Source organism: Rhinolophus ferrumequinum, chromosome 15, assembly GCF_004115265.2.
Source record: "Rhinolophus ferrumequinum isolate MPI-CBG mRhiFer1 chromosome 15, mRhiFer1_v1.p, whole genome shotgun sequence".
Taxonomy (NCBI): domain Eukaryota; kingdom Metazoa; phylum Chordata; class Mammalia; order Chiroptera; family Rhinolophidae; genus Rhinolophus; species Rhinolophus ferrumequinum.
In genome coordinates this window covers 16412170-16435068 of record NC_046298.1, presented here as the reverse complement: position 1 = coordinate 16435068, position 22899 = coordinate 16412170, and the positions used below count along the sequence as shown (strand labels likewise).

The following is a 22899-nucleotide window of genomic DNA, read 5'->3' as shown; positions in this document are numbered from 1 at the left end:
TTAAAAATAATATAGCATAAGTTATATTATTGAGAGGGCTCATTCCAAGAATGCAAGGATGGTTTAAGTGCTGGAAATCTATTAACATAATATGTCCCTTCAGCAGGTAGGATGAGAAAAACAAGTAGACTAGGCAAAGACAGATGCAATAGTCCTCCCTTATCTGAGGTTTTGCTTTCTGTGGTTTCAGTTCCTGTGGTCAATAGCAGTCCTAAATATTAAATGGAAAATTCCACAAAGAAACAATTCACGTTGTAAATTATGCACCGTTCCGAGTAGCATGATGAAATCTTATGCCATCCTTCTCTGCCCGCCTGGGGTGTGAATCATCCCTGTGTCCAGGGTCTCCATGCTATATGTGCTCCTGGCCTGGTAGTCACTTATTAGCTGTCTGGGCTATCAGATTGACTGTTATGGTATCACAGGGTTGTGTTCAAAGAGCCCTTATTTTACTTTATAATGGCCCCAAAGGGCAAGAGGAGTGATGCTGGCACGTGGTGCACAGAACATAGGTTCTTAAAAGCATTGTGAGGTGCTTGGGGACAAGCCCTTTATCTCACCAACCCCCAAGATTGCTTCAAAGCCCTGAGCTGTCTTGGGAGCCAAACTATCCCCAGTAGCAGGCCTTTAATTCACCAACATTCAGTGTCCTGAGAAGGTGAATATCCCTAGGGTTCTCTGGGGAGAAGTGTCAATTCTCAGCCACCTTCCTTGAGGGCAAGCCCAGAGCTCCTCCATCAGAGCTGACCTGCATCTTCTCTTAGGTTATGTAAGACACAGACAGTTCTGGGTTCAAATCCTAGTCCTGCCTCTAGCAGGCAGTGCCCTCTGAGCAATTCACTTCTCTGATCCTCTATCCCTTCACTTGTAAAATGGAAGCAGCAATCTCTGCTACGAACTAATCAGAACACACTGCCTAGTAAGATGCCTGGCACACAGTAGGTGCTCAACAGATGACAATCAAACCTTCAAATTGTAAAAATTTCCCCTAGACATAGATCTAAATGTGAAAGGCAGAGCAATAAAGTTTCAAGAGGAAAACATTGGAGAACATCTTCATGACCTTGAATTTCTTAAGCAGGATGCAAAGGTACTTACTAACCATAAAAAATTGACAAATTAGATCACATACTAAATTATATTAAAATAAGGATGTTCGGTGGGAGTTTGGGCTTCGAGGTGGGCAGTGGGCCATGGAACTGCATGGCCCACTGAGATGAGAACGGGGTCAAGGCCATGGCTGGAGCAAATGGAAGGTTTTAAAAGAAGACTTTCTAAGTATTAGGTTGGTGCAAAAGTAATTGCGATTTTTGCAATTTTTTTTTTTAACCTTTTAAACGGTAATTACTTTTGCACCAACCTAATATATTCATCATTTGCAACCTGCCCCAGGACACTGGGAAATACTTTCCATGGAGGTATCTGTATAGATGCCTGGAAGTAGTTAATGGATCCCAAGACACAAAACGGTCCTTCTTGACCTCTTTATGGAATCATCTACTTTTCACAACGAGCTATTTCGCTCTGATGGGTTTGTTCTTTGTGGCATGCCCAAGAGAGTAGTTGCACCATCAATTATAGCAGTTCAATGTCAAGCAATATTAACAGACTATAACATGTCTTGGGATGATACAGGAAGACTAATTTTGAAACCTAGGCCTCATGTTCAATGAAGGAATCTAAAACAGCCTTTCTTCAAAAAGGGATAAGTAAAATGCCCTGCAGGGTTCCTTTTCAGTCTGCAAAAAAAGCAAGGCTTAGCAGCAGCTGACAGAAAACGGGTGACATTCACCTAGGCTGTCTTTTGATGATGACTCCCCTTACCAGTGCCTTGGTACCTCTGATTACCTACGTTTCCCGTATGAGTGTCACGTTAGTACTTCTAATCCTGCAAAGATTTTTGCAGTCGAAGTATAGTTCTTGGTTACTCAATTAAAACTTAGACACAGACCCTCATTCAAGCTTTTGTCATATGATTTTGCATTCTACTCTAAATCAAAGCCAATGTTGAACAAAGGGAAAATAACTGTGCACACCTTTCTCCTCTTGCATGTTTCATCAGCTTGCCATCCCCATGGCTCTTGTGAAAAGACAATGAAAAAGCTGGGCCTTTCATTCTTGTGCACTTAAAAATATCCTACTGCAGGTGAAAGGTTGGATGTGCTAAGACTGAGCAGAGACTGATATTGAAATGATAGGTACACATTTGTTAAGTCAGCTACGCAAGTTCAGCCACGATTGTGATTATACTATTCAGCGCGATGTTCTTATTTAATGCTCAGTGTCATTTATATTTTAAAAGAGTTCAAAGAACACTCCACAGGTTTCTGAATATTCAAATTCAGTTATAAATTACATATTGTCCGGGAATTTGATAGTCACGTTGTTTTAGATAATGGGATTTTACGCTTGGTAGATAGGCAGTATAATTTCCAGTGCGCTATTATTTCACAGGCGTAAGTGATCATTTTACTCCCTCACAAGGACAAGGGAGCGATGCCACAGTGCTACTATTCTCATTGTTTAGAGAGTGTTGGTGACATACTGCACGTGTGTAACAGCCACCTGAACTATAATACTCCTCAAACTACTGAGATCACTCTTGATATTTGACCGTGTGGGAGGTACCTTTCTACCTTGACAAAAATATGAGATTTTTGAAAAAGCTGAGATTATTTCATGAGCAATCTTTTAAATTTCATTTAACCTAAACCCTGAAATTTCAATAATAGACAATAAAACGCTTTAAGAAGGCTGCCATCCAACTTAAAAGGTGCCCACCTTGGCTTTCACATTTATGAAATTTTATTCTTTGGGGTGTAACAGTAAAATCCTCTGCTCCTAAGAAGTCCAAGAGGGTATTCCATTATCTTACATTCTATATCATTTTATTTTCTGTAAATTTGGAAGTTAAATATGCATAAAGTAAATACATACACAAATTAATAAATATTTTGTATATAAAAATTAAGAATATCTGTTAATCCAAAGACACCATTATGAGAGTGAAAAGGTAATCCACAAAGAGGGAGAAGACTTTCGCAATAATATATCCAACAGAGGACTCATATTTAGGATGTAGAAAGAACTCCTAGAAATCAATAACAAGACCCGATAGAAAAATGGGCAAAAGACGTAAAGAATCACTTCACAAAAGAAGATATCCAAGGTGCTAAACTATATTTAATAATCAGAGAAATTCAAATGAAAGGCACAAGGTGGTCTCTCTACTACTTGCCAGAATGGCTAAAATGAAGAAAGCCAGATAATGCCAAGTGTTGGTAGGATGAAGAGCAACTAGAACTCTCAAACATTGCTGGTGGGGGTATGAATTTTTACAGGTACTCTGAAAACTGTTGAGCTCTATCTTTTAGAGCCAAAGATACACATACCCTATTACACAGAAATTCTACTCCTAGATGGAATGCATTCTCCAAAAGAAATGCATCCGTATGTTCGCCAAAAGCCAAGTATTAGAACTGCACGGCTCAATGTGGTAGCCACTAGTCACATGTAGCTACTTCAATTAATTAAAATAAAATAAAATGAAAAATTCAGTCCCTCCGGTGTACTACCCACATTTCAAGCACTCAATACCTATGTATGCCTGGTGGCTATCATTTTACACAGTGAAGATGCGAATATTTTCATTATCAGAGAAAGTTCTATTAGACAGCCCTGTACTAGAGTGTTCACAGCAGCACTATTCATTCACAGCCCCAAACTGAAGACAACTCAAATGTCCATTAAAGTAGAATGGATAAGTTATTTGTGCTATACTCACACAGTGGGACACTACACAGTGATGAGAATAAATGATCTACAATTGTGCTCAGTAGTTTGCGTGAATCTCACAATGCAATGTTGAGCAAGAGAAGCTGTATGTTCAGTTTGTGAAAAATCGTTGAGCTGTATACTGATGATTTGTGTACCTTTCTGTATATATGTTTTATACAGTGGTGTGCGGGTAAACCAGCTTTCAAAAAAAGGAAGGAAGGAAGGAAGGAAGGAAGGAAGGAAGGAAGGAAGGAAGGGAGGGAGGGAGGGAGGGAGGGAGGGAGGGAGGGAGGGAGGGAAGCGAAGGAAAGTAGGTCCCTGATTTATAGTGTTTGCCAATTTTCATAGTGTAAATACTCCCATCATGGTGAATTTCAAGCTGGCTACTAACAGTCTAACAATGGCTCAGGAAACTCCTGAACATTTAACTATTGACTCTTGTTAGCTGGTATTTCTACTAAACAAACAAACAGCAGCAACGAAAAACAACTCTAGAGAACCTCCAGAAAAGGAATTCCTCAGTTCTCACTCCAGATGTTCAGAGAGTCTCCTTGTATCTTGGGACACAGAGGAGAAAGGGCTGTAGCAGCAGGAGGGGAGGGGTTTGCTGGTCTGACTGGACCCGGCCTCCAAGTGAGGCCCAGGGGGAGGAGGTCGTGACAACCTTTCTCTTTTTCAAGTTGTAACTTGGGTCACCATTTTTCTTGCAAAAGAGGGCTGCTCTATTTTCCGCATCTTCACTGAGAACAGGGCCGCGGGCTCCACGTGGAAAGAGCACTTTATGTGGAATCAGGCTGGGAGCTGCAAGGTTTCAGCCATGAACACGCTGTGTGCCCTGTTCAGACCTCAACCTGCATCTCAGTTTCTGTGCCTGTGGTATGAGGCAGTTGAGGTAGAGTCCCGGGGTAAATCCCAGAGGGTCAGCGGATGACCTGTTTGTTACATCCTATCTACAACATAGGAAGACCCTGTTTCCTTGAGTGATCCCATCATGTGCCGTGCTCTGGAGAAAGGCTGGCCCCTGATGAGAGCCTATCATAGGCTGCCTTTCAGCACTAACCTGGGGCTGGCTGGGAGGAAGAAAAAGATGGGATCTGCCCTCAGAACAGTCTGGGGGGGACCCTGCAGGGATGACTGACTGAGTTCTGCAGCTCTTACTGCGGGATTAAAGAGCCAGAGGAGAAAGAAGAGAAGAAATCCTTACTGAGCACCAGTCACGTTCGAAACTAGGTCTCATCCCATTTTATAGGTGAATAACTGGAGGCCTGGACGATGTAAATGCATTTACTCCACTGGTTTTTGAACCTGTGTCTTCCAGCTCTGTTTTTACTGCATTAGGCTACATCCACACCCAGTCCCCACAATTATCCCCACTCTTAGGGGGCACAAGTGTCATTCAGCTGCTGAAAGACCTGGGGTCTGGGCAGAGGAAAGCTCTGGAATGATGGAATGACTCTCTTGAGCAAGGCCTGGAGGTCACCTACAGACATGGAGTCCATGTAGGATCAGGTGGGAAGACGAAGCAGTCCCTAGAAGCTGATGGTTTGAGGACTACTGGGGGACATGGTGTTTTGATTGCAGACAGAAGCAAGTAGAGGGAAATCTGGGAGGCAAAAATGTATTCAAGCTCCCAGAGGGACCAGTGTGGCCACTCTGGGCTTGGACCCAAAAGCTCTGTTTTTGAATCCTGTCTCCTCGTCCAGTGGTCCCTGGGTCCACGGGGCATGGGACTTCTGCCTTGGGGCCTCTTTCTCCTATCTGTAAAGCATGCAGGCCTGCACACTTCTGCAGGGACAACCAGCCTTTCCCAGTCACCGTGGGCATAGTTCCAGGTGCAGGCAGAGCTGAATTTTGGGGCAGCTAATTAGGGTAGCTCTTGGCAGAGAAATGGCAATGTCATGACACATTCTCATTTGTAAGTAAATCCTCCCCAGTGCACTTGGCTTTGGGCTGCCGTGGGTGACAACTCTGGGGATCATGCTTTCCTTGGCAAGAACTCTAGACGCGGACACCATTCTGCCCTCCACCAACCCAAGCTGCAGTTTCTACATCCTTCCGTGTCCTACACTCTCTGGCTGTGGCAGAGGAGGCGGCACAGTGGTCCAGGTGATGACAGTAGTGCCCTGGTCCAGGGCTTTAGCAGTGGAGGTGGCAAGGTGGGGTCAGATTTGAAGGCGAAACTTAGGATGTGCAGATTAATTGGATTTGGGCTGGCTGAGAAGGAGATCAGTAAAAAGTGACAGAGGTTGGGGCCTGGGCATGTGGAAGGACTGAGCTGCCATTTACTGAGGTGGGGACGATGATGGGCACCTTGATGGGGGACTAGGAGTCCAGATTTCAGGTTCTGACATGTGATACCTGAGATGCTCTGCAGACGTCTGAGTGCAGGTACGGCTGGACAGTGGGATGTATGAGTCGAGTCCAGGAAGAGTCTGGAGCTGAGATGTAAATTTAGGGACTGTCACTGCTGCTCAGTGCCATGAGGCTGGAAGAGATCACCCAGGGAGCTCACTGCCAGGGGACGCCGAAAGGCAAAATCTTTGCCAGCTGGGAGTGCTCTGCAAAAGCTGGGGGGCAGTGCTATTGTTATTACTACTACATTAAGTGCTCAAACCGAGGTGGAGGCCTTCTTGCCAGGGACTCTCATATGAAATGATTGTGCATTTAAAATTAAGATTAGCCATCACCACAGTCAGACTGTGCTAGAGAAGAAAACTCTGAGGAGGGGCAGCCAGGACATCCCTGGGGACATGATGTCCTGCTGCAGGGAAGACTCCCCATCCAAGGGGTGGGGGTCAAGGAGGGAATTGACTCAACCTGGTCCTTTTGTCCAGCTGTGGTTTAGCTAAAACTGTGCCCTGCAAAGGCCCACGTGGGGCCCCACAATTTTCTAGCTGTGTCACCTAGAGTAGTTTCTTCATGTCCTTGAGCCTCAGTTTCCTCATGTGTCGATTGGACACACTGACCCCTTCCTTGCAGGGCAGCTTCAAGGAAGCAAGGAGGCCACGTAAAGAAATGAGCATAAGGCCGCGTAAACGCTTTACCTGTGAAATCTCCTTTGATCCTCACAGCACCCCTCTGAGGTGGGTACTCTTATCAACTGCCACTGTACAGATGAGGAAACTGAGGCTCAGAGAGACATGATTAGCTGAAGTCGCTCCTTCTATTCCTCTGTCCACTTCTAAGTCAGACCTCAGCAAAAAATGGACAAGGGTTTCATTCCACTGGCAAACGATCACTGGGTAGAGCCTGCATGTGTTTAGAGAGAGTCTGAAGTTGCATCCAGGCTCTAGGAAACAGGGCTGCAACTGAGTACTGATGTCTGCTCTGTCCCATCATTTGCCCTTCTTGCCCTGGAGTCCTTCCTTCTGTTGATAACTAAGTCTCTGCAGAGGTAACTGTTACAATAATGAGCAGAACAGAAAACAGTAGTATCTGGTCCAAACCCCAAATTCATTTCCAAAGTCCCTATCTGTCTCCATTTTCCCTGCTCTAAAGACTTGGGTAATACTAAGCTTTGTAGGGAGAGGGTGATCAAAAGGACAAGACTGTCACGTTGCTTGAGCATCTCCTCAGCCTGGCACCAAGCTAGAGTCTCCTTGGAGCACATCAAATCTGAGCATCAAACTAAGTTTGTTATGTCTATTTCTATTTTATAGATGAGCAAATTGAGATTTCTAGATGTTAAGTAGCTTGCTCCAGATCACACAGTTGGTAAGGGTCAGTGCCAGGTTGTACTTGAACCCAAGCACTGTCTACCATATCACATTGACTCTGAGGGAAACCTAAGCCCACCTAGAGGCTCTGCCAGGCTGCGATTCCTGCCAGCCTGTGGCAGCCTGTGAGCTTAGCAGAGACACCTGACTTCTCTGTGGGTCAATGGGTGCTACCTTCTGCCCTCCTTCCTGCTTTGCTACAGGCTCAGTCTCCCTTGGGGCCTCTATGCCCCTCCTCCCCCGGCCTGCACCTCCCCTGCCCCCCCCACCCCAGCCTGAGGGTGTCAGAATACCCCCACCTCACAGGAAGCTCTGTGGAGCTGCCATCTGCTGATGGTAAAGAAGAGGTTGTGAAGCATCTGTTCTTGGAGCCTGGGTCCTGGGGGAATCCTGGGCCACCCTGCCCATCTGGGGCCAGATGGAGACGCCTCCCACGCCTCCAGCCTTCCTGAGGAGCAAGACTAGTCCCCCTCCTTCTCACTCAGTGCTGAAGGCTGGAAAATGGCTCGCAGACCTGGCACTTGCAGGCAGAAGAGCCGACTTCCCTCTCACAGCCACATGGGCAGAACTCCTCTGGGCTTCCCTGGGTCAGGGGTTCCCTGCCTTCTCTTTCCCTGTTCTTGCCTCCTCTCTCTGCCTTAGTCTTCTCACCTGCTGAATTGCCAGGGAGGGGTCATGAGGTCTGCTGGGCCGACTCTGTGAGGGGCTGAAATGCCCGGAGGCTGAGATATGCTGCGATTGGAGTGCTGGGGCGTGGGCAGTGCCTGGAAGGAGCTGGCCCAGCCTGGTCTGATTAACGCCTGCGACTCCCAAGAGGCCAGTGGATGGACCTGCTTTACTCAGTGTCTGAGCTGTGGAAGCTGGGCGGACCTGTGCCCGCTGCCCTGCTCCCCCTGCACTGGTCGACCTTCCTCTCTCTCGCTGGACCTCCTGAGCTCTGACTTGAATCTTCCTTGGGAAACTTTGGGGCTTGTTTGTCCTTCTGGGGACTTTTCCTTTTGCCCTTCGTAATCAGCATGGGGTAGGGATGTGGAAACCCAAACATAAACAAGCTGTGGCTCCTACCCTAAGTCTTCCAGGTTCGGATGGGAAATTTTGGTGTCTTCACATGTTACCAAGCCAGATCATTTTATGAGCTAAGAAAGTTACAGCAATTCCCTGTTAGGTACCTAAATTCACAGAGCACATCTAGATCCAAAAAGGAGGTGTTAAAAGAGAGGGCAGGTGTCCACATTAGGGCCCTCCTGGGACTCGGTTTCATTTTTCAGTGTTCCTGTGTTAGGTGTTTTCGGGATATCTGGAGCTCTTATGTTCTGTGTCCCTTCTGGAAAGTATGTGAGGGTCTCTGGTCTGCAAGCCCAGGAAGCTGCCCACAGGGCATCTGCTTTGTCTCGATTTGTTCACTTGTCTGGTTATTCAATAAACGTATACTGAGGCAGCGATTTCCAGGTTGGGTCTGAAGAAGCCCTGGGTGGGAATGAAGTCAGAATGGCAATCTGGTGACCCAATTCGGAAACCCCCAGGTCTCCTTGGGCAGTTGGCAGTAACGGGTGTGTTGGAGGGGAAATGAGGGTCACTCCCAGATTTCTGGCCCAAGGGACTGAGTTCATGGTGGTGTCCTAATCCAATGCAACAAAATCAAGAAGAGCTGGCTTGGAGGGGAAGACAAAGAGTTCTGTTGGCGACAGGCTGAACTTGAAGTGTGAGGGTGGCTGCTGCCCAGAGGAGACAGGCAGCAGAAGGCAGAGGAAGGCAGCAGAAAGCAGAGGAAGGCACTGGAAGCTCAGGCAGAAACTGGGGTGGGAGAGAGTCATGGAACCTGCCAGCCTAGAGGCTGCATTTGAAAGCAGAGTGAGGCTGAGAAGCTCTGGTGTGTTTGGAGGGAGAAGGCCAGGGGCTGGGTTGGAGGCCGGGGGGCAAAGCTCCGCCCTCTCCTACTGCCAAAGGAGCATGAATGGATGGTCAGAGCCCATATGGCCAGAGAGTCTGCTGGCGAACCCTGAGGGCTCAGAGTCAGGGAACCCAAAGGAGAAGTCATCAAGAAAGTTGAAGTGACCAACAGGGTCAGAGGTAGCAGAAAACTGGAAACTCTGGGATGAATCTAGTGACACAGAAGTCGATGAGGTATTGGGGTGGGGATGCTGAAGGCAGATGGGTACCAAAAGGGGAGACAGTGGGGACTTAGATAAGTTCAGAGAAAAAGGAAGGAGCTGGATGGGACAACGTGAGAAGAACTGGGCAGAAAAGGAGGAGATGATGGAAGGAGTAGGCCGGAAAGCCCCCCAGTACCCAGCCTGCCACTGCCTGGGACCTTCTCCAAATGAAATGTGAGGGACCTCAGCCTGTAGGCAGATATAGGCCGAGCTGCTCTGGCTGAAGCAGTGGGGGTTCGGGGCCCGGGGGGCCGGCCTGCCTGGATTCCCCTTGCCCTGCAAGGAGTGGCACAGCAGCCCCGAGCCCCCGGCATCCGCTAGCCTCAGACTCCCCTTTGTTTTACAGAGGAAGACTGGTTGGCCAAAGTCCTGGAGAGCATGTAGTGGCAGAGTCTGAAGCTGTAGCTCTCCTACCCCCTCCCCCCCACTGCCTCCAGCTCCTCATGCAGAGTGTTTGACTATGCGTTTATTCAACAAGCATTTATGGAGTACCTTCTGCATGCCAGGCACCTGGCCTCGGGGTGGGGGGATTCAGAGACATATAGGAACTGCTTCTGAACAGCCCAGCATATCGATGAACACACCCTGGAGACCTCAGCAGGTGGACATGCAGAGGGCTGTCCTGCGGGGACACCCCTAGAGGGCTGTCCCTATTAGTGCCGATGGCAGGGCTCTGAAGGGCCTGGCTTGGCCCCAGAAACTTCTCCACACTCATCAGCCTCAGCCTTCTTCATTCCCAGCTGCTCATGGGGGTGAGGCCATGACCACCCCAGCCCTCTGGGGCAGATGTCCCTGGGCTCCAAAGTGCACCTGAATGGCAGCCTTCACACCTGTCCTGGGTCTTGGGCTTTAATTTCCTGGTAATGCCGAACAACCAGTGATGACAGTGACAACAAGTTGAGATTGTACTATCAGTAATGACCTCGTTATGGCTTGACCTGTGTCCTCCTTGGGTACCCGTGGTAGCCAGAAGCCAGGCTGGGCTCTCCCACCTCTCTGAACACCACTCTTTGCACAATGAACCCCCTGTCACCTTATTCCCCCAGGCATGTCTGGTGATTCCATCCAGACAGGATATGCCAGCTCCCCCTACCCACTACTGCAGCAGCCCCTTGATGTCCAAAGATTTAACAATTAGGGTTTTGACTTTTTGGAAGAGAGACCCCCATGCCCAAGATACGTGATTTATACCAATGGTATAAATTTCAACAGACGTTAGTGAGTAGGGGTGAGGCATGAGCCAGAGTGATCATGGGAGATAAATGGGGACTACGGTGGGGTCCCTGATTTTACACAGACTCACAGTCCCAACTCATCAAGGAGAAGGGATGGGAATATTACGGGTATCCTCTCAAATTGCAGCAAGTGATGGCAGTTTTGGTGGGTTCGGGGGGGGTATCATGGGAGAAAGCAGGTGGCTGCCATGGAGAGAGGTGAAGGGGAGCCCGGGGTAAGGGTAGCAGCATGAGTCAGCTGGTGGAGACGAGGGGAGTAAGATACAGGGGGCAGCAGCCTCGAGTCCCAGGGTACACTTGATTAAGTCCACTGCTGGCCTCGTGGGCACCAGGGAGCTATGAGAAGACTGTTACGTGCAAAATCACCTAACAGCTTCATTAGAGGAAATTAATTGGGAACTCAGGGGCTTCCTAGAGGAGATGCTGCACGAAGGGTTTCCTTAGGACAGCGAACAACAGGGAGTGTGATCTGTGCGGTTCCCATCCCATGACACATTCCTTGGGGTCCCTTAAGTCTGGGAAGACCCCTGGGCTTTCTCTTTCCTGTGGGGGCCTCACAATACACATCACATTAAAGGCTCTGAAACGTCTTGCAGGAGCAAAACCTACTTAACTTGTCTCACCCAGCATTTCCCACATTCGTTTGGCAGTGGAATTTTTAAGGAACCCCGTTAATATCCTTCAGAGAAACCCCGATCCACACTTTGGAAAGTGCTGCCACAGAGGGACGGACAGAAGTGAGACGTCTCTTGCAGAAGTCAGGGGTCTCATGCGTTGCCCTCCCCCCGCCCATCACACCACATCAGCCCCTGCGCAAACCCCTGCAACTCTCTGGCCAAACACCCTAGAGATATTTTCTGCAACCCTGACTCCAAGCTTTGCCCTCGCCTGGCCCAGAGCCATGGACGGATGCCGGAAGAGACTTACAGGGGCAGGGGCGTTTGAAGGACATGTAATCCTTGGAGCAGAATAGCGGAGCCAGCCTGCCCACGTGCACAGCTCTGACTTCTCACAAGGAAGGACCCTCCGCTCACCTGCAGAGACACAAACAGGCTGGTGATGGGGGTGCCCACAAAGTACCCACTGACCCTGCAGGCTGGGCACCCATGTCCCCTGGGCTGTCAACCTCTGGGGAGAGGATGGTGACTTTGAGATGTGTGCACTCTGGTTGGAGGCTGGGGAGAGCTCTGGGCTGCAGAGTATGGGGGTGCTGGAGCAGGGATGGGGCAATTTTGTGCTGGGGTTCCTGTGGTGGGTGGAATCTCTCTCCTGAGTGAACCCTTGAGTGAGAGTGAGCGATGCCACAGAGTTCTCCTGTCTCATGAACCTATGAGATCCCACTGCCTCTGATAACTGCAATGGGCCATGGCATCCCAAGCATCTTATAACTGTCAGGACTAGAGGGACCCTTAAAGATCTGCCCAATGTTCTCATTTCACAGAAGGGGAAACTGAGACCTCGAGAAGGTGAGGGGCTAGTTCAGGGTTCCACAGCTGGCTTTGGCAGGGTGTTCACAGATGTCTAGCTCAAACAATATTCTTATTACTATTGTCCCAACAGCTTTGAGTGGAAGATGATGTTTTCATTCTCATTTTATAAATAAGGAAGTTGAAGCTCAGAGAGGTTATGTAGTTTGTCCTAGGTCACTCAGCTTCTAATCATGGCCTGGGACTAGAACCCAGGTCTGTTTGATTCAGCCAGCACAGTCCCTTAGAAGGCACCTAAAATTCAGAAATAAAGGCCTAGAGAACGGAAATGTCTCTTCCCCAAAGTCCCCTACACCTCCCATATTAACTTGGTGTGAAGCCTGGATGTCTGGCAGCAAGTGAGTGCCAGCTCACTCTAACACCCATTTGCAATGGAGGACACATTTAAAAAATGGAACCCATCCTCCGGTGCTGTGAAAGATCTAAACTGGTTTACTCTCTCCTGAGCCCCAAGTGACATGCGGCTGTGGAACAGCAGGGAGATAGAGTTCTTATTTCTAGGGAGTGTGGGCACTTGACTTGCAGAAACCAAACTGCACCTTTGAGGGTTGCTGAGCAGGGACCATGGACGCAGAACCCCGCGAGCTCTTGCAGGGGAAAGCTGGTAGTCACAAGCCCACAGGGAAAGAGCCTGTCCCCTCCCCCAGGTCTCAGGAGGCAGTCAGCTTCTCTGATCCTGGGGGTGACATTATTGTAGACAGCACTTTTCCAAAAGGGGTGAGTCCAGAGGGCCCCACCCTTGTCTCCCCGAGGGATCCCTTTTATTATATGTGTATTTTTTTCCTTTAAATGGGTCCCGTGTTTTGACAGAGCCCATTGACCAAACTGCACTGACTGATAACTGGGATTTCTATTTGATAAACACATCAAAGACCTACGTTAGGAGAGCCTGAGCGTCAGGGTCCAATTCCTGAGTGCTGCTGTCCACTTTGCCACTTCCTGACAGTGTGACCTGGGGCAGAGCAAGCAGGGTCAGAGCACTTCACCTGCTGTGAGGATGAGGGTATCTGTGGCAAGCCCCTGGTACGAGGTGCTTGGCCTCACTGCTGTCCGATGGGGTGAGGGGAGAGGGCTATTGTTGTTGCTGACCCAGGAATCCCTCTCTCCAGGTGGCTTCCAGCTCAGCTTCCCTGGTGTGAAGCCCAGGATGGCCTGAAGCCCACTCCCAGGACCATAGAAACCCACTTGAAAGTTCTGCCCTGGGAAATGAGGGTAGGACGTGATCTCCCCAGGTCTGGTAGAGAAGTCTCCTTGGTGTGGCAGACTGTTTGGGGAACTGGGATTTCACACCAGAAAATTCACTAAGATCTCAGGGCCTGGGATCTACGCTTTCTAAAAATACATGTGTGTACATGTGTCTGCATTCACGTCTGTGGGTGTGCCCGTGTGCATTGTGGTCACTTGTGTGTCTAGAAGGGGACGTAAGTAGGCTGAGAGGTCATTTCTTGTGCTGCTTCCAGAGAGGTCTTTCTTAAAGGCAAAACGGGCTATGTCACTCCCTTACTGAAAACCCTTCTGTAGCTCCCCAGTGCCCTCAGGAGAAGTCTTGGCTTCCACCACTCCCTCCACTGCCCCAGGGCCCTGCCTACCTCTCCTGGCATAGTGTAAGTGCTTCATAAATGCATGCTGAATGTATACTTCCTATAGGGCTGCCCTGGTGGCACCTGATGCCATAGAGGGTGCTGACCACCACCTAAGCTTCAAGGGGTTGTCCCCAGGGTCCTGCTTCCCCTAGAGGCCACCTATAGGCACTCTTTCTTCTCACAGTCTCCTGAGATAAAGGCCAAATCTTTGCGAGGTATAGGGAGGTGGGAGATGGGCCTCCTAGGGCAGGTGGCACCAAGAACTCTTGCATTATGTGTGGTTTTCTGTAGTTAGTTTCGGTGTTCGGTGGACAATGGGTAAGTTCTCAAATGGCTTGGAAGCTTGGTGAGGGGTCGGCCAGTTTGGACATGGGTGAGGTAGACATTTCTGTATATAGACGCCTCAGGGCACTTAGGCTTTCAGGTGTGGTTCACATTCACCAAACACCTGCACGTGCCAGGTAAGGTCACCAACATCATTGTAACAGGTGGGTGACATCATTTCCATTTTGCAGATGAGAAAACTGAGGCTCAGGGATATAACCCACCCAAGGTCAGAGGAGAGATGGTGGAAGAGCTGTGCGGGGAGGGGCTCTGTTATCCCTAGTCCCCCTCAGTTACTGCCAGGGACACCCCACAGAGATCTGACACCCCTGGTACTCTGGCTGGCCTGCTTTCTGGACACACTGGGGTTTTCATACTTCCAGGCTATTCCCTTTCCCTGGGATGCCATTCTTTTTATTTTTACCTGGCAAACTCCTATATAGCTGTCAACACAGCTCGAGAAATCTCTTCAATGAAATCCTCTTTGATTGCTGGAGATAGAACTGGTGGCATCAGACCCTCTGCTTGGGTGCTTTTGTTGGGGTCAAGACAAAGCTGGGTACGTGGTGTCCTTGTGAGTGCCCACCCTCATCTCCCCATGTGTCTGGAGTTGCTGTAAGGATGCAGTACTGGGGGTAGTGGATGGACAGGTTTGGCACAGACAGGCTGAGCCTGTCGTTTGCTGGGAGAGGAGTCCTGGAGCAGGGACTGTAGGAGTGGGGGTTGGGAGGAGGGCCCGCTCCCAGGTCACGTCTCCCCTGCCCGCCTCTCTCCGAGCCTAGCATCCCAGGCGAGGCGCGTTCCTGCCTGTGACTCATCTCCGACTGGATTGTCTGGCTAGGAACTGGAAGGCGGGTGGGGGGTGGGGGGCGGCGGCGACACTCCAGTCTCTGAAGTGACTGAACGGTATGCGGCAAGTCCGCGGCACTCCCACACCGCTTCACGTCCCCGCTCCCAGAATGCATCTGCTCTGGGGCCCGACTGCGACACTCAGACCTGGGCGGATGAGTGTGGGTAAGGGGAGCGCCCCCGCGCTCCTGGCGGCGAGAGCCTGGCTCCGCGGCAAGGGGCGGCTTGGCGCATGCGCGGCAGCCACCTGGGAGGGTTCGGCGTCACCGCGGTGGACAGCAGACTGCGCAGAGCGGCAGGAGTGGGCGAGCCTGTGGAAGACGCCACGTGATGTCCTGATGTTTATGGTGCGCAGCTCAACCACGGTCACGTGCAGTCACTGGATCGCAAAACAAATCCCCATTTTACAATACTGCGACTCAGAAATGATGGGGGTTGGGTGAGGTAGTGAGCTCCCTGCCCCAAGACTGCCCTTCGGAGGATTTTAAGCAGGGACGCGGTCTGCTTTTATCGTTTTAGGAAGGTCTCCCTGGTCTCAGTGTAGAGGGTGGGCCAGGTGTGGGAGACAGGAGGCAGGGGAGCATGGAAGGAGATGATGAGTCTAAATGAAGGCAGTAGTGACTGGAGAAAAGGGTGAGAGGCTGCATTCATTGGTTCAACACATATTTATTGCAAATCCCTTGAGTACCAGATTTTGAATGTTCGGGGATAGATGGGTGAAGCAAACATTGACAGCGCCTGTCCTCACGGAGCATTCTTGTGATGGAGACACAAAACATAATGGTGGCGTTTGTTAGGTAACAAGAGAGGAAGGCACAGAAGCAGTGTGTAGGTGGAGGTTGAACATTCAGATACAGCAGCTGCAGAGGGCCTTGGTGAGAGGGTGACCTCTAAGCAAAGACTGGAGGAAGGGAGCTAGTTGGGTGAATAGCCGGGTGGTTATCTGGGAAAAGAGGGCTCTGGGTGGAGGGAGCAGAGAATGCAGAGGCCCCTGGGCAGGACATGCTGTGCGGTTCTGATGAACACAGTCGGCTAAGTCGGGGATGTTTAAAAAGCAGGAGTAAAGGGCGAGGAAGAGGGAGGAGCTGAGGATGATTCCCATTGTCTGCTTGGGTGACGGGGATGGTGGAGAGATGGGGGCTCTTCCTGAGTTGGGGAGGTGGTGACTTCAGGTCTAGACAGCCCAGATAACCACTGGTACCCTGGGGTCACCACAGTAAATGCTCAGGGACTAATTGCTGAATGAACAAATGATAACATCATATAGGGATTCCATGAACCTGTGGGGTGCATGTGATTGCCCAGAGCCAGAAGGAAATCAGAAATTCCAGGGACTTTGGTCAGCCACACTAATCTTGAAAGGCTGGCATCTGCCTCACCAAGTAGGGGCCAACTCCCCGGGCTGCAGGTGAGGGTCCTCGGGCAGCAGAAAGCCTTTCTCCTCTGCAGGAAGGTCTTTATATGAGGCTGGGACCCAGCTGGTGACTTCCCCAATGGAGGCGAACATTCCTTGGCAAGTGCGGATAAATGTCATTAATGTTCGTCGTATGATTGAATGGAAGAATGAATGAACACAGGAGTGGGGGGAAAAAGAGCTAGAGAACAGTGGCAGAGAGGTGGGCAGGGGATGTTTAGGTTTGCAAACAGGTAACTTGGTCCTGATATTAGAAAAGAGATCCAGGTGTGGCAGCCTCTGTAGCAAGGAGGCCTTCTGTCTCCATGCAACATCTGGCTACATGCGTTCTCCACTAGGTTAGTCAGGATGTGCCTAGAGGTTACTGGGTCTCCATGTTACCTTAATTTCCTTGGGATAGGATCAGCTGCCACCTACTTCCCCACTGCTAACCAGGGCCGACTTCTAAGGCTTGATTTTCTGTCTAACCACATAAACCAGTCCATTTACAAACTGGTAAATAGGTCCTGACCAAGTGTGTAGAGAAGCCTGATTTAAGGCTTGAAAAAAACACTAAAGAGGTCACAGACAAGCATTATTTATAGCGTGAAACATGGGAGCCAACCCCATGGTCCAGTAAGAGAGGACAGGCTGAGCAAATTATGGCACATACTTATAATGGAATATTATATTGCCATGAAATCATGTTTTTAAAGAAATTTTACTAACAGGTAAAGGCTTTCAGTATAAAGAGGGGGAAAAAAACCCAGGTTATAAAAAATATCAGGTTGTAGAGCTCTGCCTACAACATGATCCTTATTTTGTAAAAGAAAACAACATCCTAGAGAAAATATTCAGACAGAAAAAGATTAGAAAGGAAAGACACTAAAATATTCAGTCACTGTGCTCTCTAGGCAGTGGTGGGCTTAAGGATTTTTATGTTCTTTACATTTCTTATGACTTTCCAAAATTTCTACAATGAACATGTATTACTTGTATAATCTGAAAAAAAATCATTAAACAAAGATTTGAAAAAGCCTTTTGTGCTATCAAAATAAAAAGTAATTAAGTGAATAAGTTAGTGATAGTTAACTCATTGAAAGTTTTAAAAGCTAATTTAATTGCTTTTGAACATGTCAGACGTTATTGCAACGATTTTTAAAATTAATTTGTCTTTGAACTTATTGATAAGGAGCTTTATTAAAATGTTAGGAAAATAATCTCTGTTGTTCTTAACCTTCATCATGTTTTCCCTGGCGCTTGAGCAAGTCCTATTTGCCAATTTTTTGAGGGAAATGATTCTGCCATGAACCTTAATGTTTTATTTTCAGGCAAGCTATACACTTGGGAATAATAATAATAATAATAAAACCTATGTTTGTAAAACACTTTATAATTTGCAAAACATACTAAGTACTGGGTACTATTCTAGACTCTGGGGATCTCACAGTGAGTAAAATGGTTAAAAATCCCTGCCTTTGGGGAGTTTACATTACATTGATGAGGCCAGACAATAAACAAATGAATAAGCTATACAGATGTTGGCAGTGATAAGTGCTATGGAGAAAGATGGAGAGAAGAGGGTGGGAATAAATGGGGGCTGCTCTTTTAAATCAGTTTGATTATTGTTTGAATAGAAAAAATAAGTGAAGATGTCTCCTAAAATTCTATAGCTTGTGGACAATTAACATATAGACATAAAGCGATTGGAGATCTCCGAGGAATCATTCCTATAACTAATGACATATCATCTAAGATACAATGTGCTAATTATCAATTTTACAAACTCATAAAATTATGAGTTACTAGTGATGTTTTAAGTATTCTATCCTAGCTAAGTTATATAAGTTAACCTTTCTAAGCCTCAGTGTTCTCATCTATAAAATGGGGACAATTATAGTATCTAAATCAAAGGGCTGTTGTCAGAATTCAAAGAGAAAATGTTTTTCCCTGGGAAACAGCATGTGTTCGAGGCATGTTCATAATATAGACACAGCAAGGCCATTGGGAAGGGTCCACTCGACACTGCCATGTTTCCTATACAATTATCTCATGCATTTTGAAAGTTTGCATTGTGCCACTTCGCTTTTAGGCAAGACCTACATTAGTACCTGTTTTTGCTAACTGCAAGAAATCCAAGAGGATTTTGACTTTTACAACAAAAGGCGAAAATCGAAAATGGTGTTAAGCATTTGCTTTGCAGCAGCCGTAATAGAGTCAGGGCGCACCCAGAACAGGGAGAGTGGCCCTGCCAAGCTCCTTCCCTGGGAACGACACTCAGCATCTCAGCATCAAGCAGCCAGAGCTTTGAACTGTGTCTTTGAGCATCTGTGCTTTATCTCCATTTATTTCGTGCATCTGTTAGCAAGAGGTGTCCTAAGGTAACAGCTTCTTTGCTTTACGCCATTTTGGCTTAGGAAAGGTTTCATAGCAATGCTCTGCGTTCAGATAGCGGAGGGAACCTGCATACTATTTCTTCAGTCCTCCAAATTGTACTGGGAGGTCTGTAATATTGTTCCCATTTTCAAGAGGAAATTGAGGCTTTGAAAGGTAAATCTCCTGCGCAGAATCACATGCTATAGTCAAACTCCAGGAAGCCACACTCTCAGGCACAACTCGATTTTGTGCCAAGGGACTCCAGAAGCCCTCCTAGCCTCAGTTTCTCCCTTTAGGAGGCCGGGAGCAGATTTATACTTTTCTGCCCCTTACTATGTGCTCAGAGCACTCTAGGGCAAAGGCTTCAGGTCACAGGCCTCTGAGGGTGTCTAACTGATCATTCCCAAAGACTAAAGGTAATGCCCATATCCCTATCACATCCTCTATTGGCCTTGTTCCAAGTACTGTGTGAACCAGAAGAGGCAAACCTTCCAATTAGTTTCTGATGAACTCCTTTGGGATGAAGAGGAGTGAGGACTATGGAAGATACAGGGATGTGACACCCTCCTGGGTGAATGGGGGTGGGGTGGAGGTAGGGTGGGGGTAGGCTATAGAGGAAGAAGAGGAGAGAGGGGGTTTCTGTGTAGAAGGAGCCCTGACGAAGCAGCTTATTCTGCTTATCTCACCAAGTCCCCAGCAGGCACTAAGTGGACAGACCCACTCCTCCTCTGCCACCCTGTTCTGGGCAGCTGGGCTACAGGTGACCAGGACTAACATGGTGTCCACAAGGCAGACCTCTGTTTTCTTCTCAATAATATTCCTGCCATCTACACCTTCCATGCCACCCCAAGGATCCCAGCATCCTCCCCTAGGACCTGGGCCTTGTCATTTCTTTCTGGATCTGAGGCCCCAGCTGCACAGACCAGACAAAACTCTTCCTGGGGAGCTTCCAGCTCTGATGTTCTAACCTCTCAGTTGCCACTGGCTCCATTTTGTCCCTGAGGTTCACCATATCTGGGGACTGGTGGCTCAGTGGTCTGGATGAACACACCCTGGTCAGCACAGACTCAGGGTTGGGACCCCTTAGACCTCCTGCTGTCTCTTTGCCATGGTGGCTGGTCTCTCTGCTGCTTTCCACTCCCTGTCTGAACTGTTACCTCTGGAACGTCCAAGCCCCCTGACAGCCTGGTCCCACCCCCCCAGGGAAAGCAATCCTCCCCCTGCCCCCACACCTCTGAGTGGAGGGAGGTGTGCAGAATTCCCTTGTACAGAGTGTGAGCAATACGTGAGGAGCCCTCTGCCAGGGCAGCAGACATCAGCCAAGGGCAAAAGGAATGTCAGATACAGTTTTTTCCAACCTGAACAGAGATGGCAGGGTAGGGAGGGGCAGCAGAAGGCAGGGGAGTAGGGAATGTCTGAGAAAGGGCAGGACCTAAAGAAGGAGCTTTGCATTGCAATTAGATGTCCACAAGGCCTTGGGGGATTCAAAGGCCTCCTTGGAGGGAGTCATGTCCCCACCACATCAGGGGAAGGCACTCAGCCTCCGCATCCACAGGTGCTGGACACGTCATAAAATGACACCTGTAGCCATCCTGAACTGAATACTGGCTGTGTCAAGCACGGTGGTAGGCCCCCCAGAAGCATCATCTCATTTAATCCTCCCAACCCACCTTCCCCATGTTTCAGATGGGGAAACTGAGGCTCAGAGAGGTTAAGTGTTTTGCCTAAGCTCACACAGCTAGGAAATCAGCCAAGCCCATTCTCTGGTTTCAAAGCCCTTAAACCTTCTGCTAACAACAGAATCAAGCCTACTTGTCAGTGGAGGAAACTGAGGCACAGGGAGGTGAAGCCACTTGTTCCACTAGAGCAGTCGGGATGTTTGAGAGTCAGGAGGGGCATCGTCAAGGCAGGTGCCCGTGGGACTGTGTGGGTCAAGTCCAAGGACCAAGCTCCTGGAACCCCTGCCTCTCACACCTGTCATTTGTGTCTTTCCCTTCCCAGTCTGGGCCTGGCCAACAAACCCCCTCCCCCCACGGCCCGCACCCGCGTGGGACCAGGAGGGCAGCCTTGGGTCCTCCGCGAGCCAGGAACCCGATGGAGAGAGAAAGAGCTGCGCAATTCGGCCGGGGGTGGGGTGGGGTGGGCACTACCCAGTTCCCGAGGGCGCTGGGGGAGAGGCGGCTATGTCGTTTGACGCTGCGTAGCCAGCCAGAGCAGCCGCCTCGGACTCAGCCTCCGGCCCCACGTACCGCGCAAGGAAAAGTATGCCCCAAAGCGGGAAAAGGTGCAGTTGGGGCGCCCCTTCTCCCACCCTTGATGCTGAGATAGGCCAGCGTGGCAGGCACTGAAGCGGGGGCATGGCCAGGGTGACCCGCACGTCGGAGGGTCAAACTTCCAGACTAGAGGGTGGGTTTTAGCTTCAAACTCCACAAAGCCCCTCTCCTCTTCCACCCCGACCGAAAGTGCATCCTGGTTTCCCCTTCTTGGGTGTGTTGTTAAGAGATCCTCAAAACCGACGGCGCGGGGCCCGGGAGACTGTCTTATGTCCCCCACACGGGATGGATGCTTGTCTGGGACTCGAGTCAGGCAAGAATCCGGGAGACCGCCCCTTCCCCGAGGCCAGAGGGCGTGCTAGAGGCAGCCTCGGCCCGCGCGGGGGCTGGGGGTCGCGGTCCGCAGGAGTGCGGGAATCGCGATCCGACGCGCTGCGGCTCCGCTTGGGATCGCGCATCCGCCCTCCCGGCGCTCAGCACCCCGGGTGGGTGGGTGTGTGTGTGTGTGTGTGTGTGTGTGTGTGCGTGTGTATGTGTGCGCGCAGGGGCCGCCGCAGAACGCAGGGGAGGGGCCCGGGACCCCCTCCTCGCCCCTCCCCAGCACCGCCCCCAGCCCCACGCCCCTTACTCGGCTTGGCAGCCTCGTTCCGCTCGGTGCGCCCCAGTGCAGGCTCCAGCTTCGGCTCCAGCTCGGCTTCCCGCTCTGGCTTCGTCTCTGGCTCCCGCTCCTGCTCGCGCTCCCGCTCCGGTTCCCGCTCGGATGCTGCTGCGCTCGAGATCTGGCTCTGGCGTCGCGGGGGGCGCGCCGCTCCTCCTCCGCCTGCTAGGCGCGCAGGGGCGGGGCAGGGGAGGCGGGGCCGAGCCGAGCCGACCCGCTGCCCGCGATCCCGAGCCGAGGCGGCGGCGGCGGCTTCCCGAGCCTGGCCGTGCCCTGCCCTGCCGCAGCCCCGCCCGGCCGCCCACGCCACCGCCGCCGGCTCTGGCGCCCCAGGTGGCGGCACACCTCCCGGGCCTCAGCAGTACTGCTCGGTGGCTCCGGAGTCTCAGAAGCGCTGCGCTGCCGCCTCGGTCATTCCTCAGATGGGGGGACGCGGGGGAGGGGGAGGGCCGAGATGTGCCCCTCTGCGCGCAGCTAGCCCGACGCCCACACAGCGGCAGGCGGGGCGGGCGCGTCGGGGAGGTCTGGAGATACTGGAGGTCCAGAGATGCGGGAGGCCAGTGCGCCAGCCAGACGTGTGAGGACAGATAGGCGTGTGTAAAGAATAACATACAGACTGGGGGGAGCAGAGAAGGATAGACATACAGACGTGTGCAGAGAAGTGTAGACAAACTCTATGTCTAGGGAAGGACAGCCAGACAGGTTGGTCAGAGGCAGGAATGGACACTTGGGCAGGTAACATTGTCTCGGTCACTGGGAGGGCCGAGATAAGCCTGGCAGGGCCTCCTGCTCCTGTCCTCCTCTGGGGCCTTGGACAAGCCCATCCCGTCCCCCCCAGGCCTCTCTTCATTATGATAGATCTCCTGTTTATTGTACCCCTGGGATGTGAGGTGCTCTCCGGTTATTTGTGGAATCGTTTATTTAATCTGCCCTACCTGGCTGGGAGCCCCAGTAGGGAGACACTTGGGGGCCTGCACAGAGCATGCACTCTAAATTCGATGACTGAATTGATGAAATGCTTTGTTGATAACTCTCTTCTAAACCCCGTTTTGTTGATGGCAGTTAGTTTCTTAAA

The 22899-nt window shown here is 50.1% G+C and overlaps 1 protein-coding gene and 1 pseudogene across 6 annotated transcripts in view; one reads left to right on the top strand and one right to left on the bottom strand.

Annotated features, from left to right (window-relative positions):
• Nucleotides 1-21933, bottom strand: part of BEAN1 (brain expressed associated with NEDD4 1) — a 38482-nt gene extending 16549 nt beyond the window's left edge. For 2 of the 6 annotated variants that reach the window (XM_033127198.1, XM_033127202.1), the window contains exons 1-3: nt 21795-21933; nt 15272-15503; nt 11809-11915 (exon numbers count right to left, since the gene is read on the bottom strand). In XM_033127198.1, coding sequence (XP_032983089.1) covers nt 11809-11833 — 25 coding nt within the window. In that variant the 5' untranslated portion in view covers nt 11834-11915; nt 15272-15503; nt 21795-21933. The remainder of the gene's footprint in view (nt 1-11808; nt 11916-15271; nt 15504-21794) is intronic. The other 4 variants (XM_033127197.1, XM_033127201.1, XM_033127200.1 and 1 more) reach the window with 2 other exon arrangements.
• Nucleotides 1250-1673, top strand: LOC117034375 (nuclear envelope phosphatase-regulatory subunit 1-like; annotated as a pseudogene).
• Nucleotides 21934-22899: the final 966 nt, after the last annotated feature.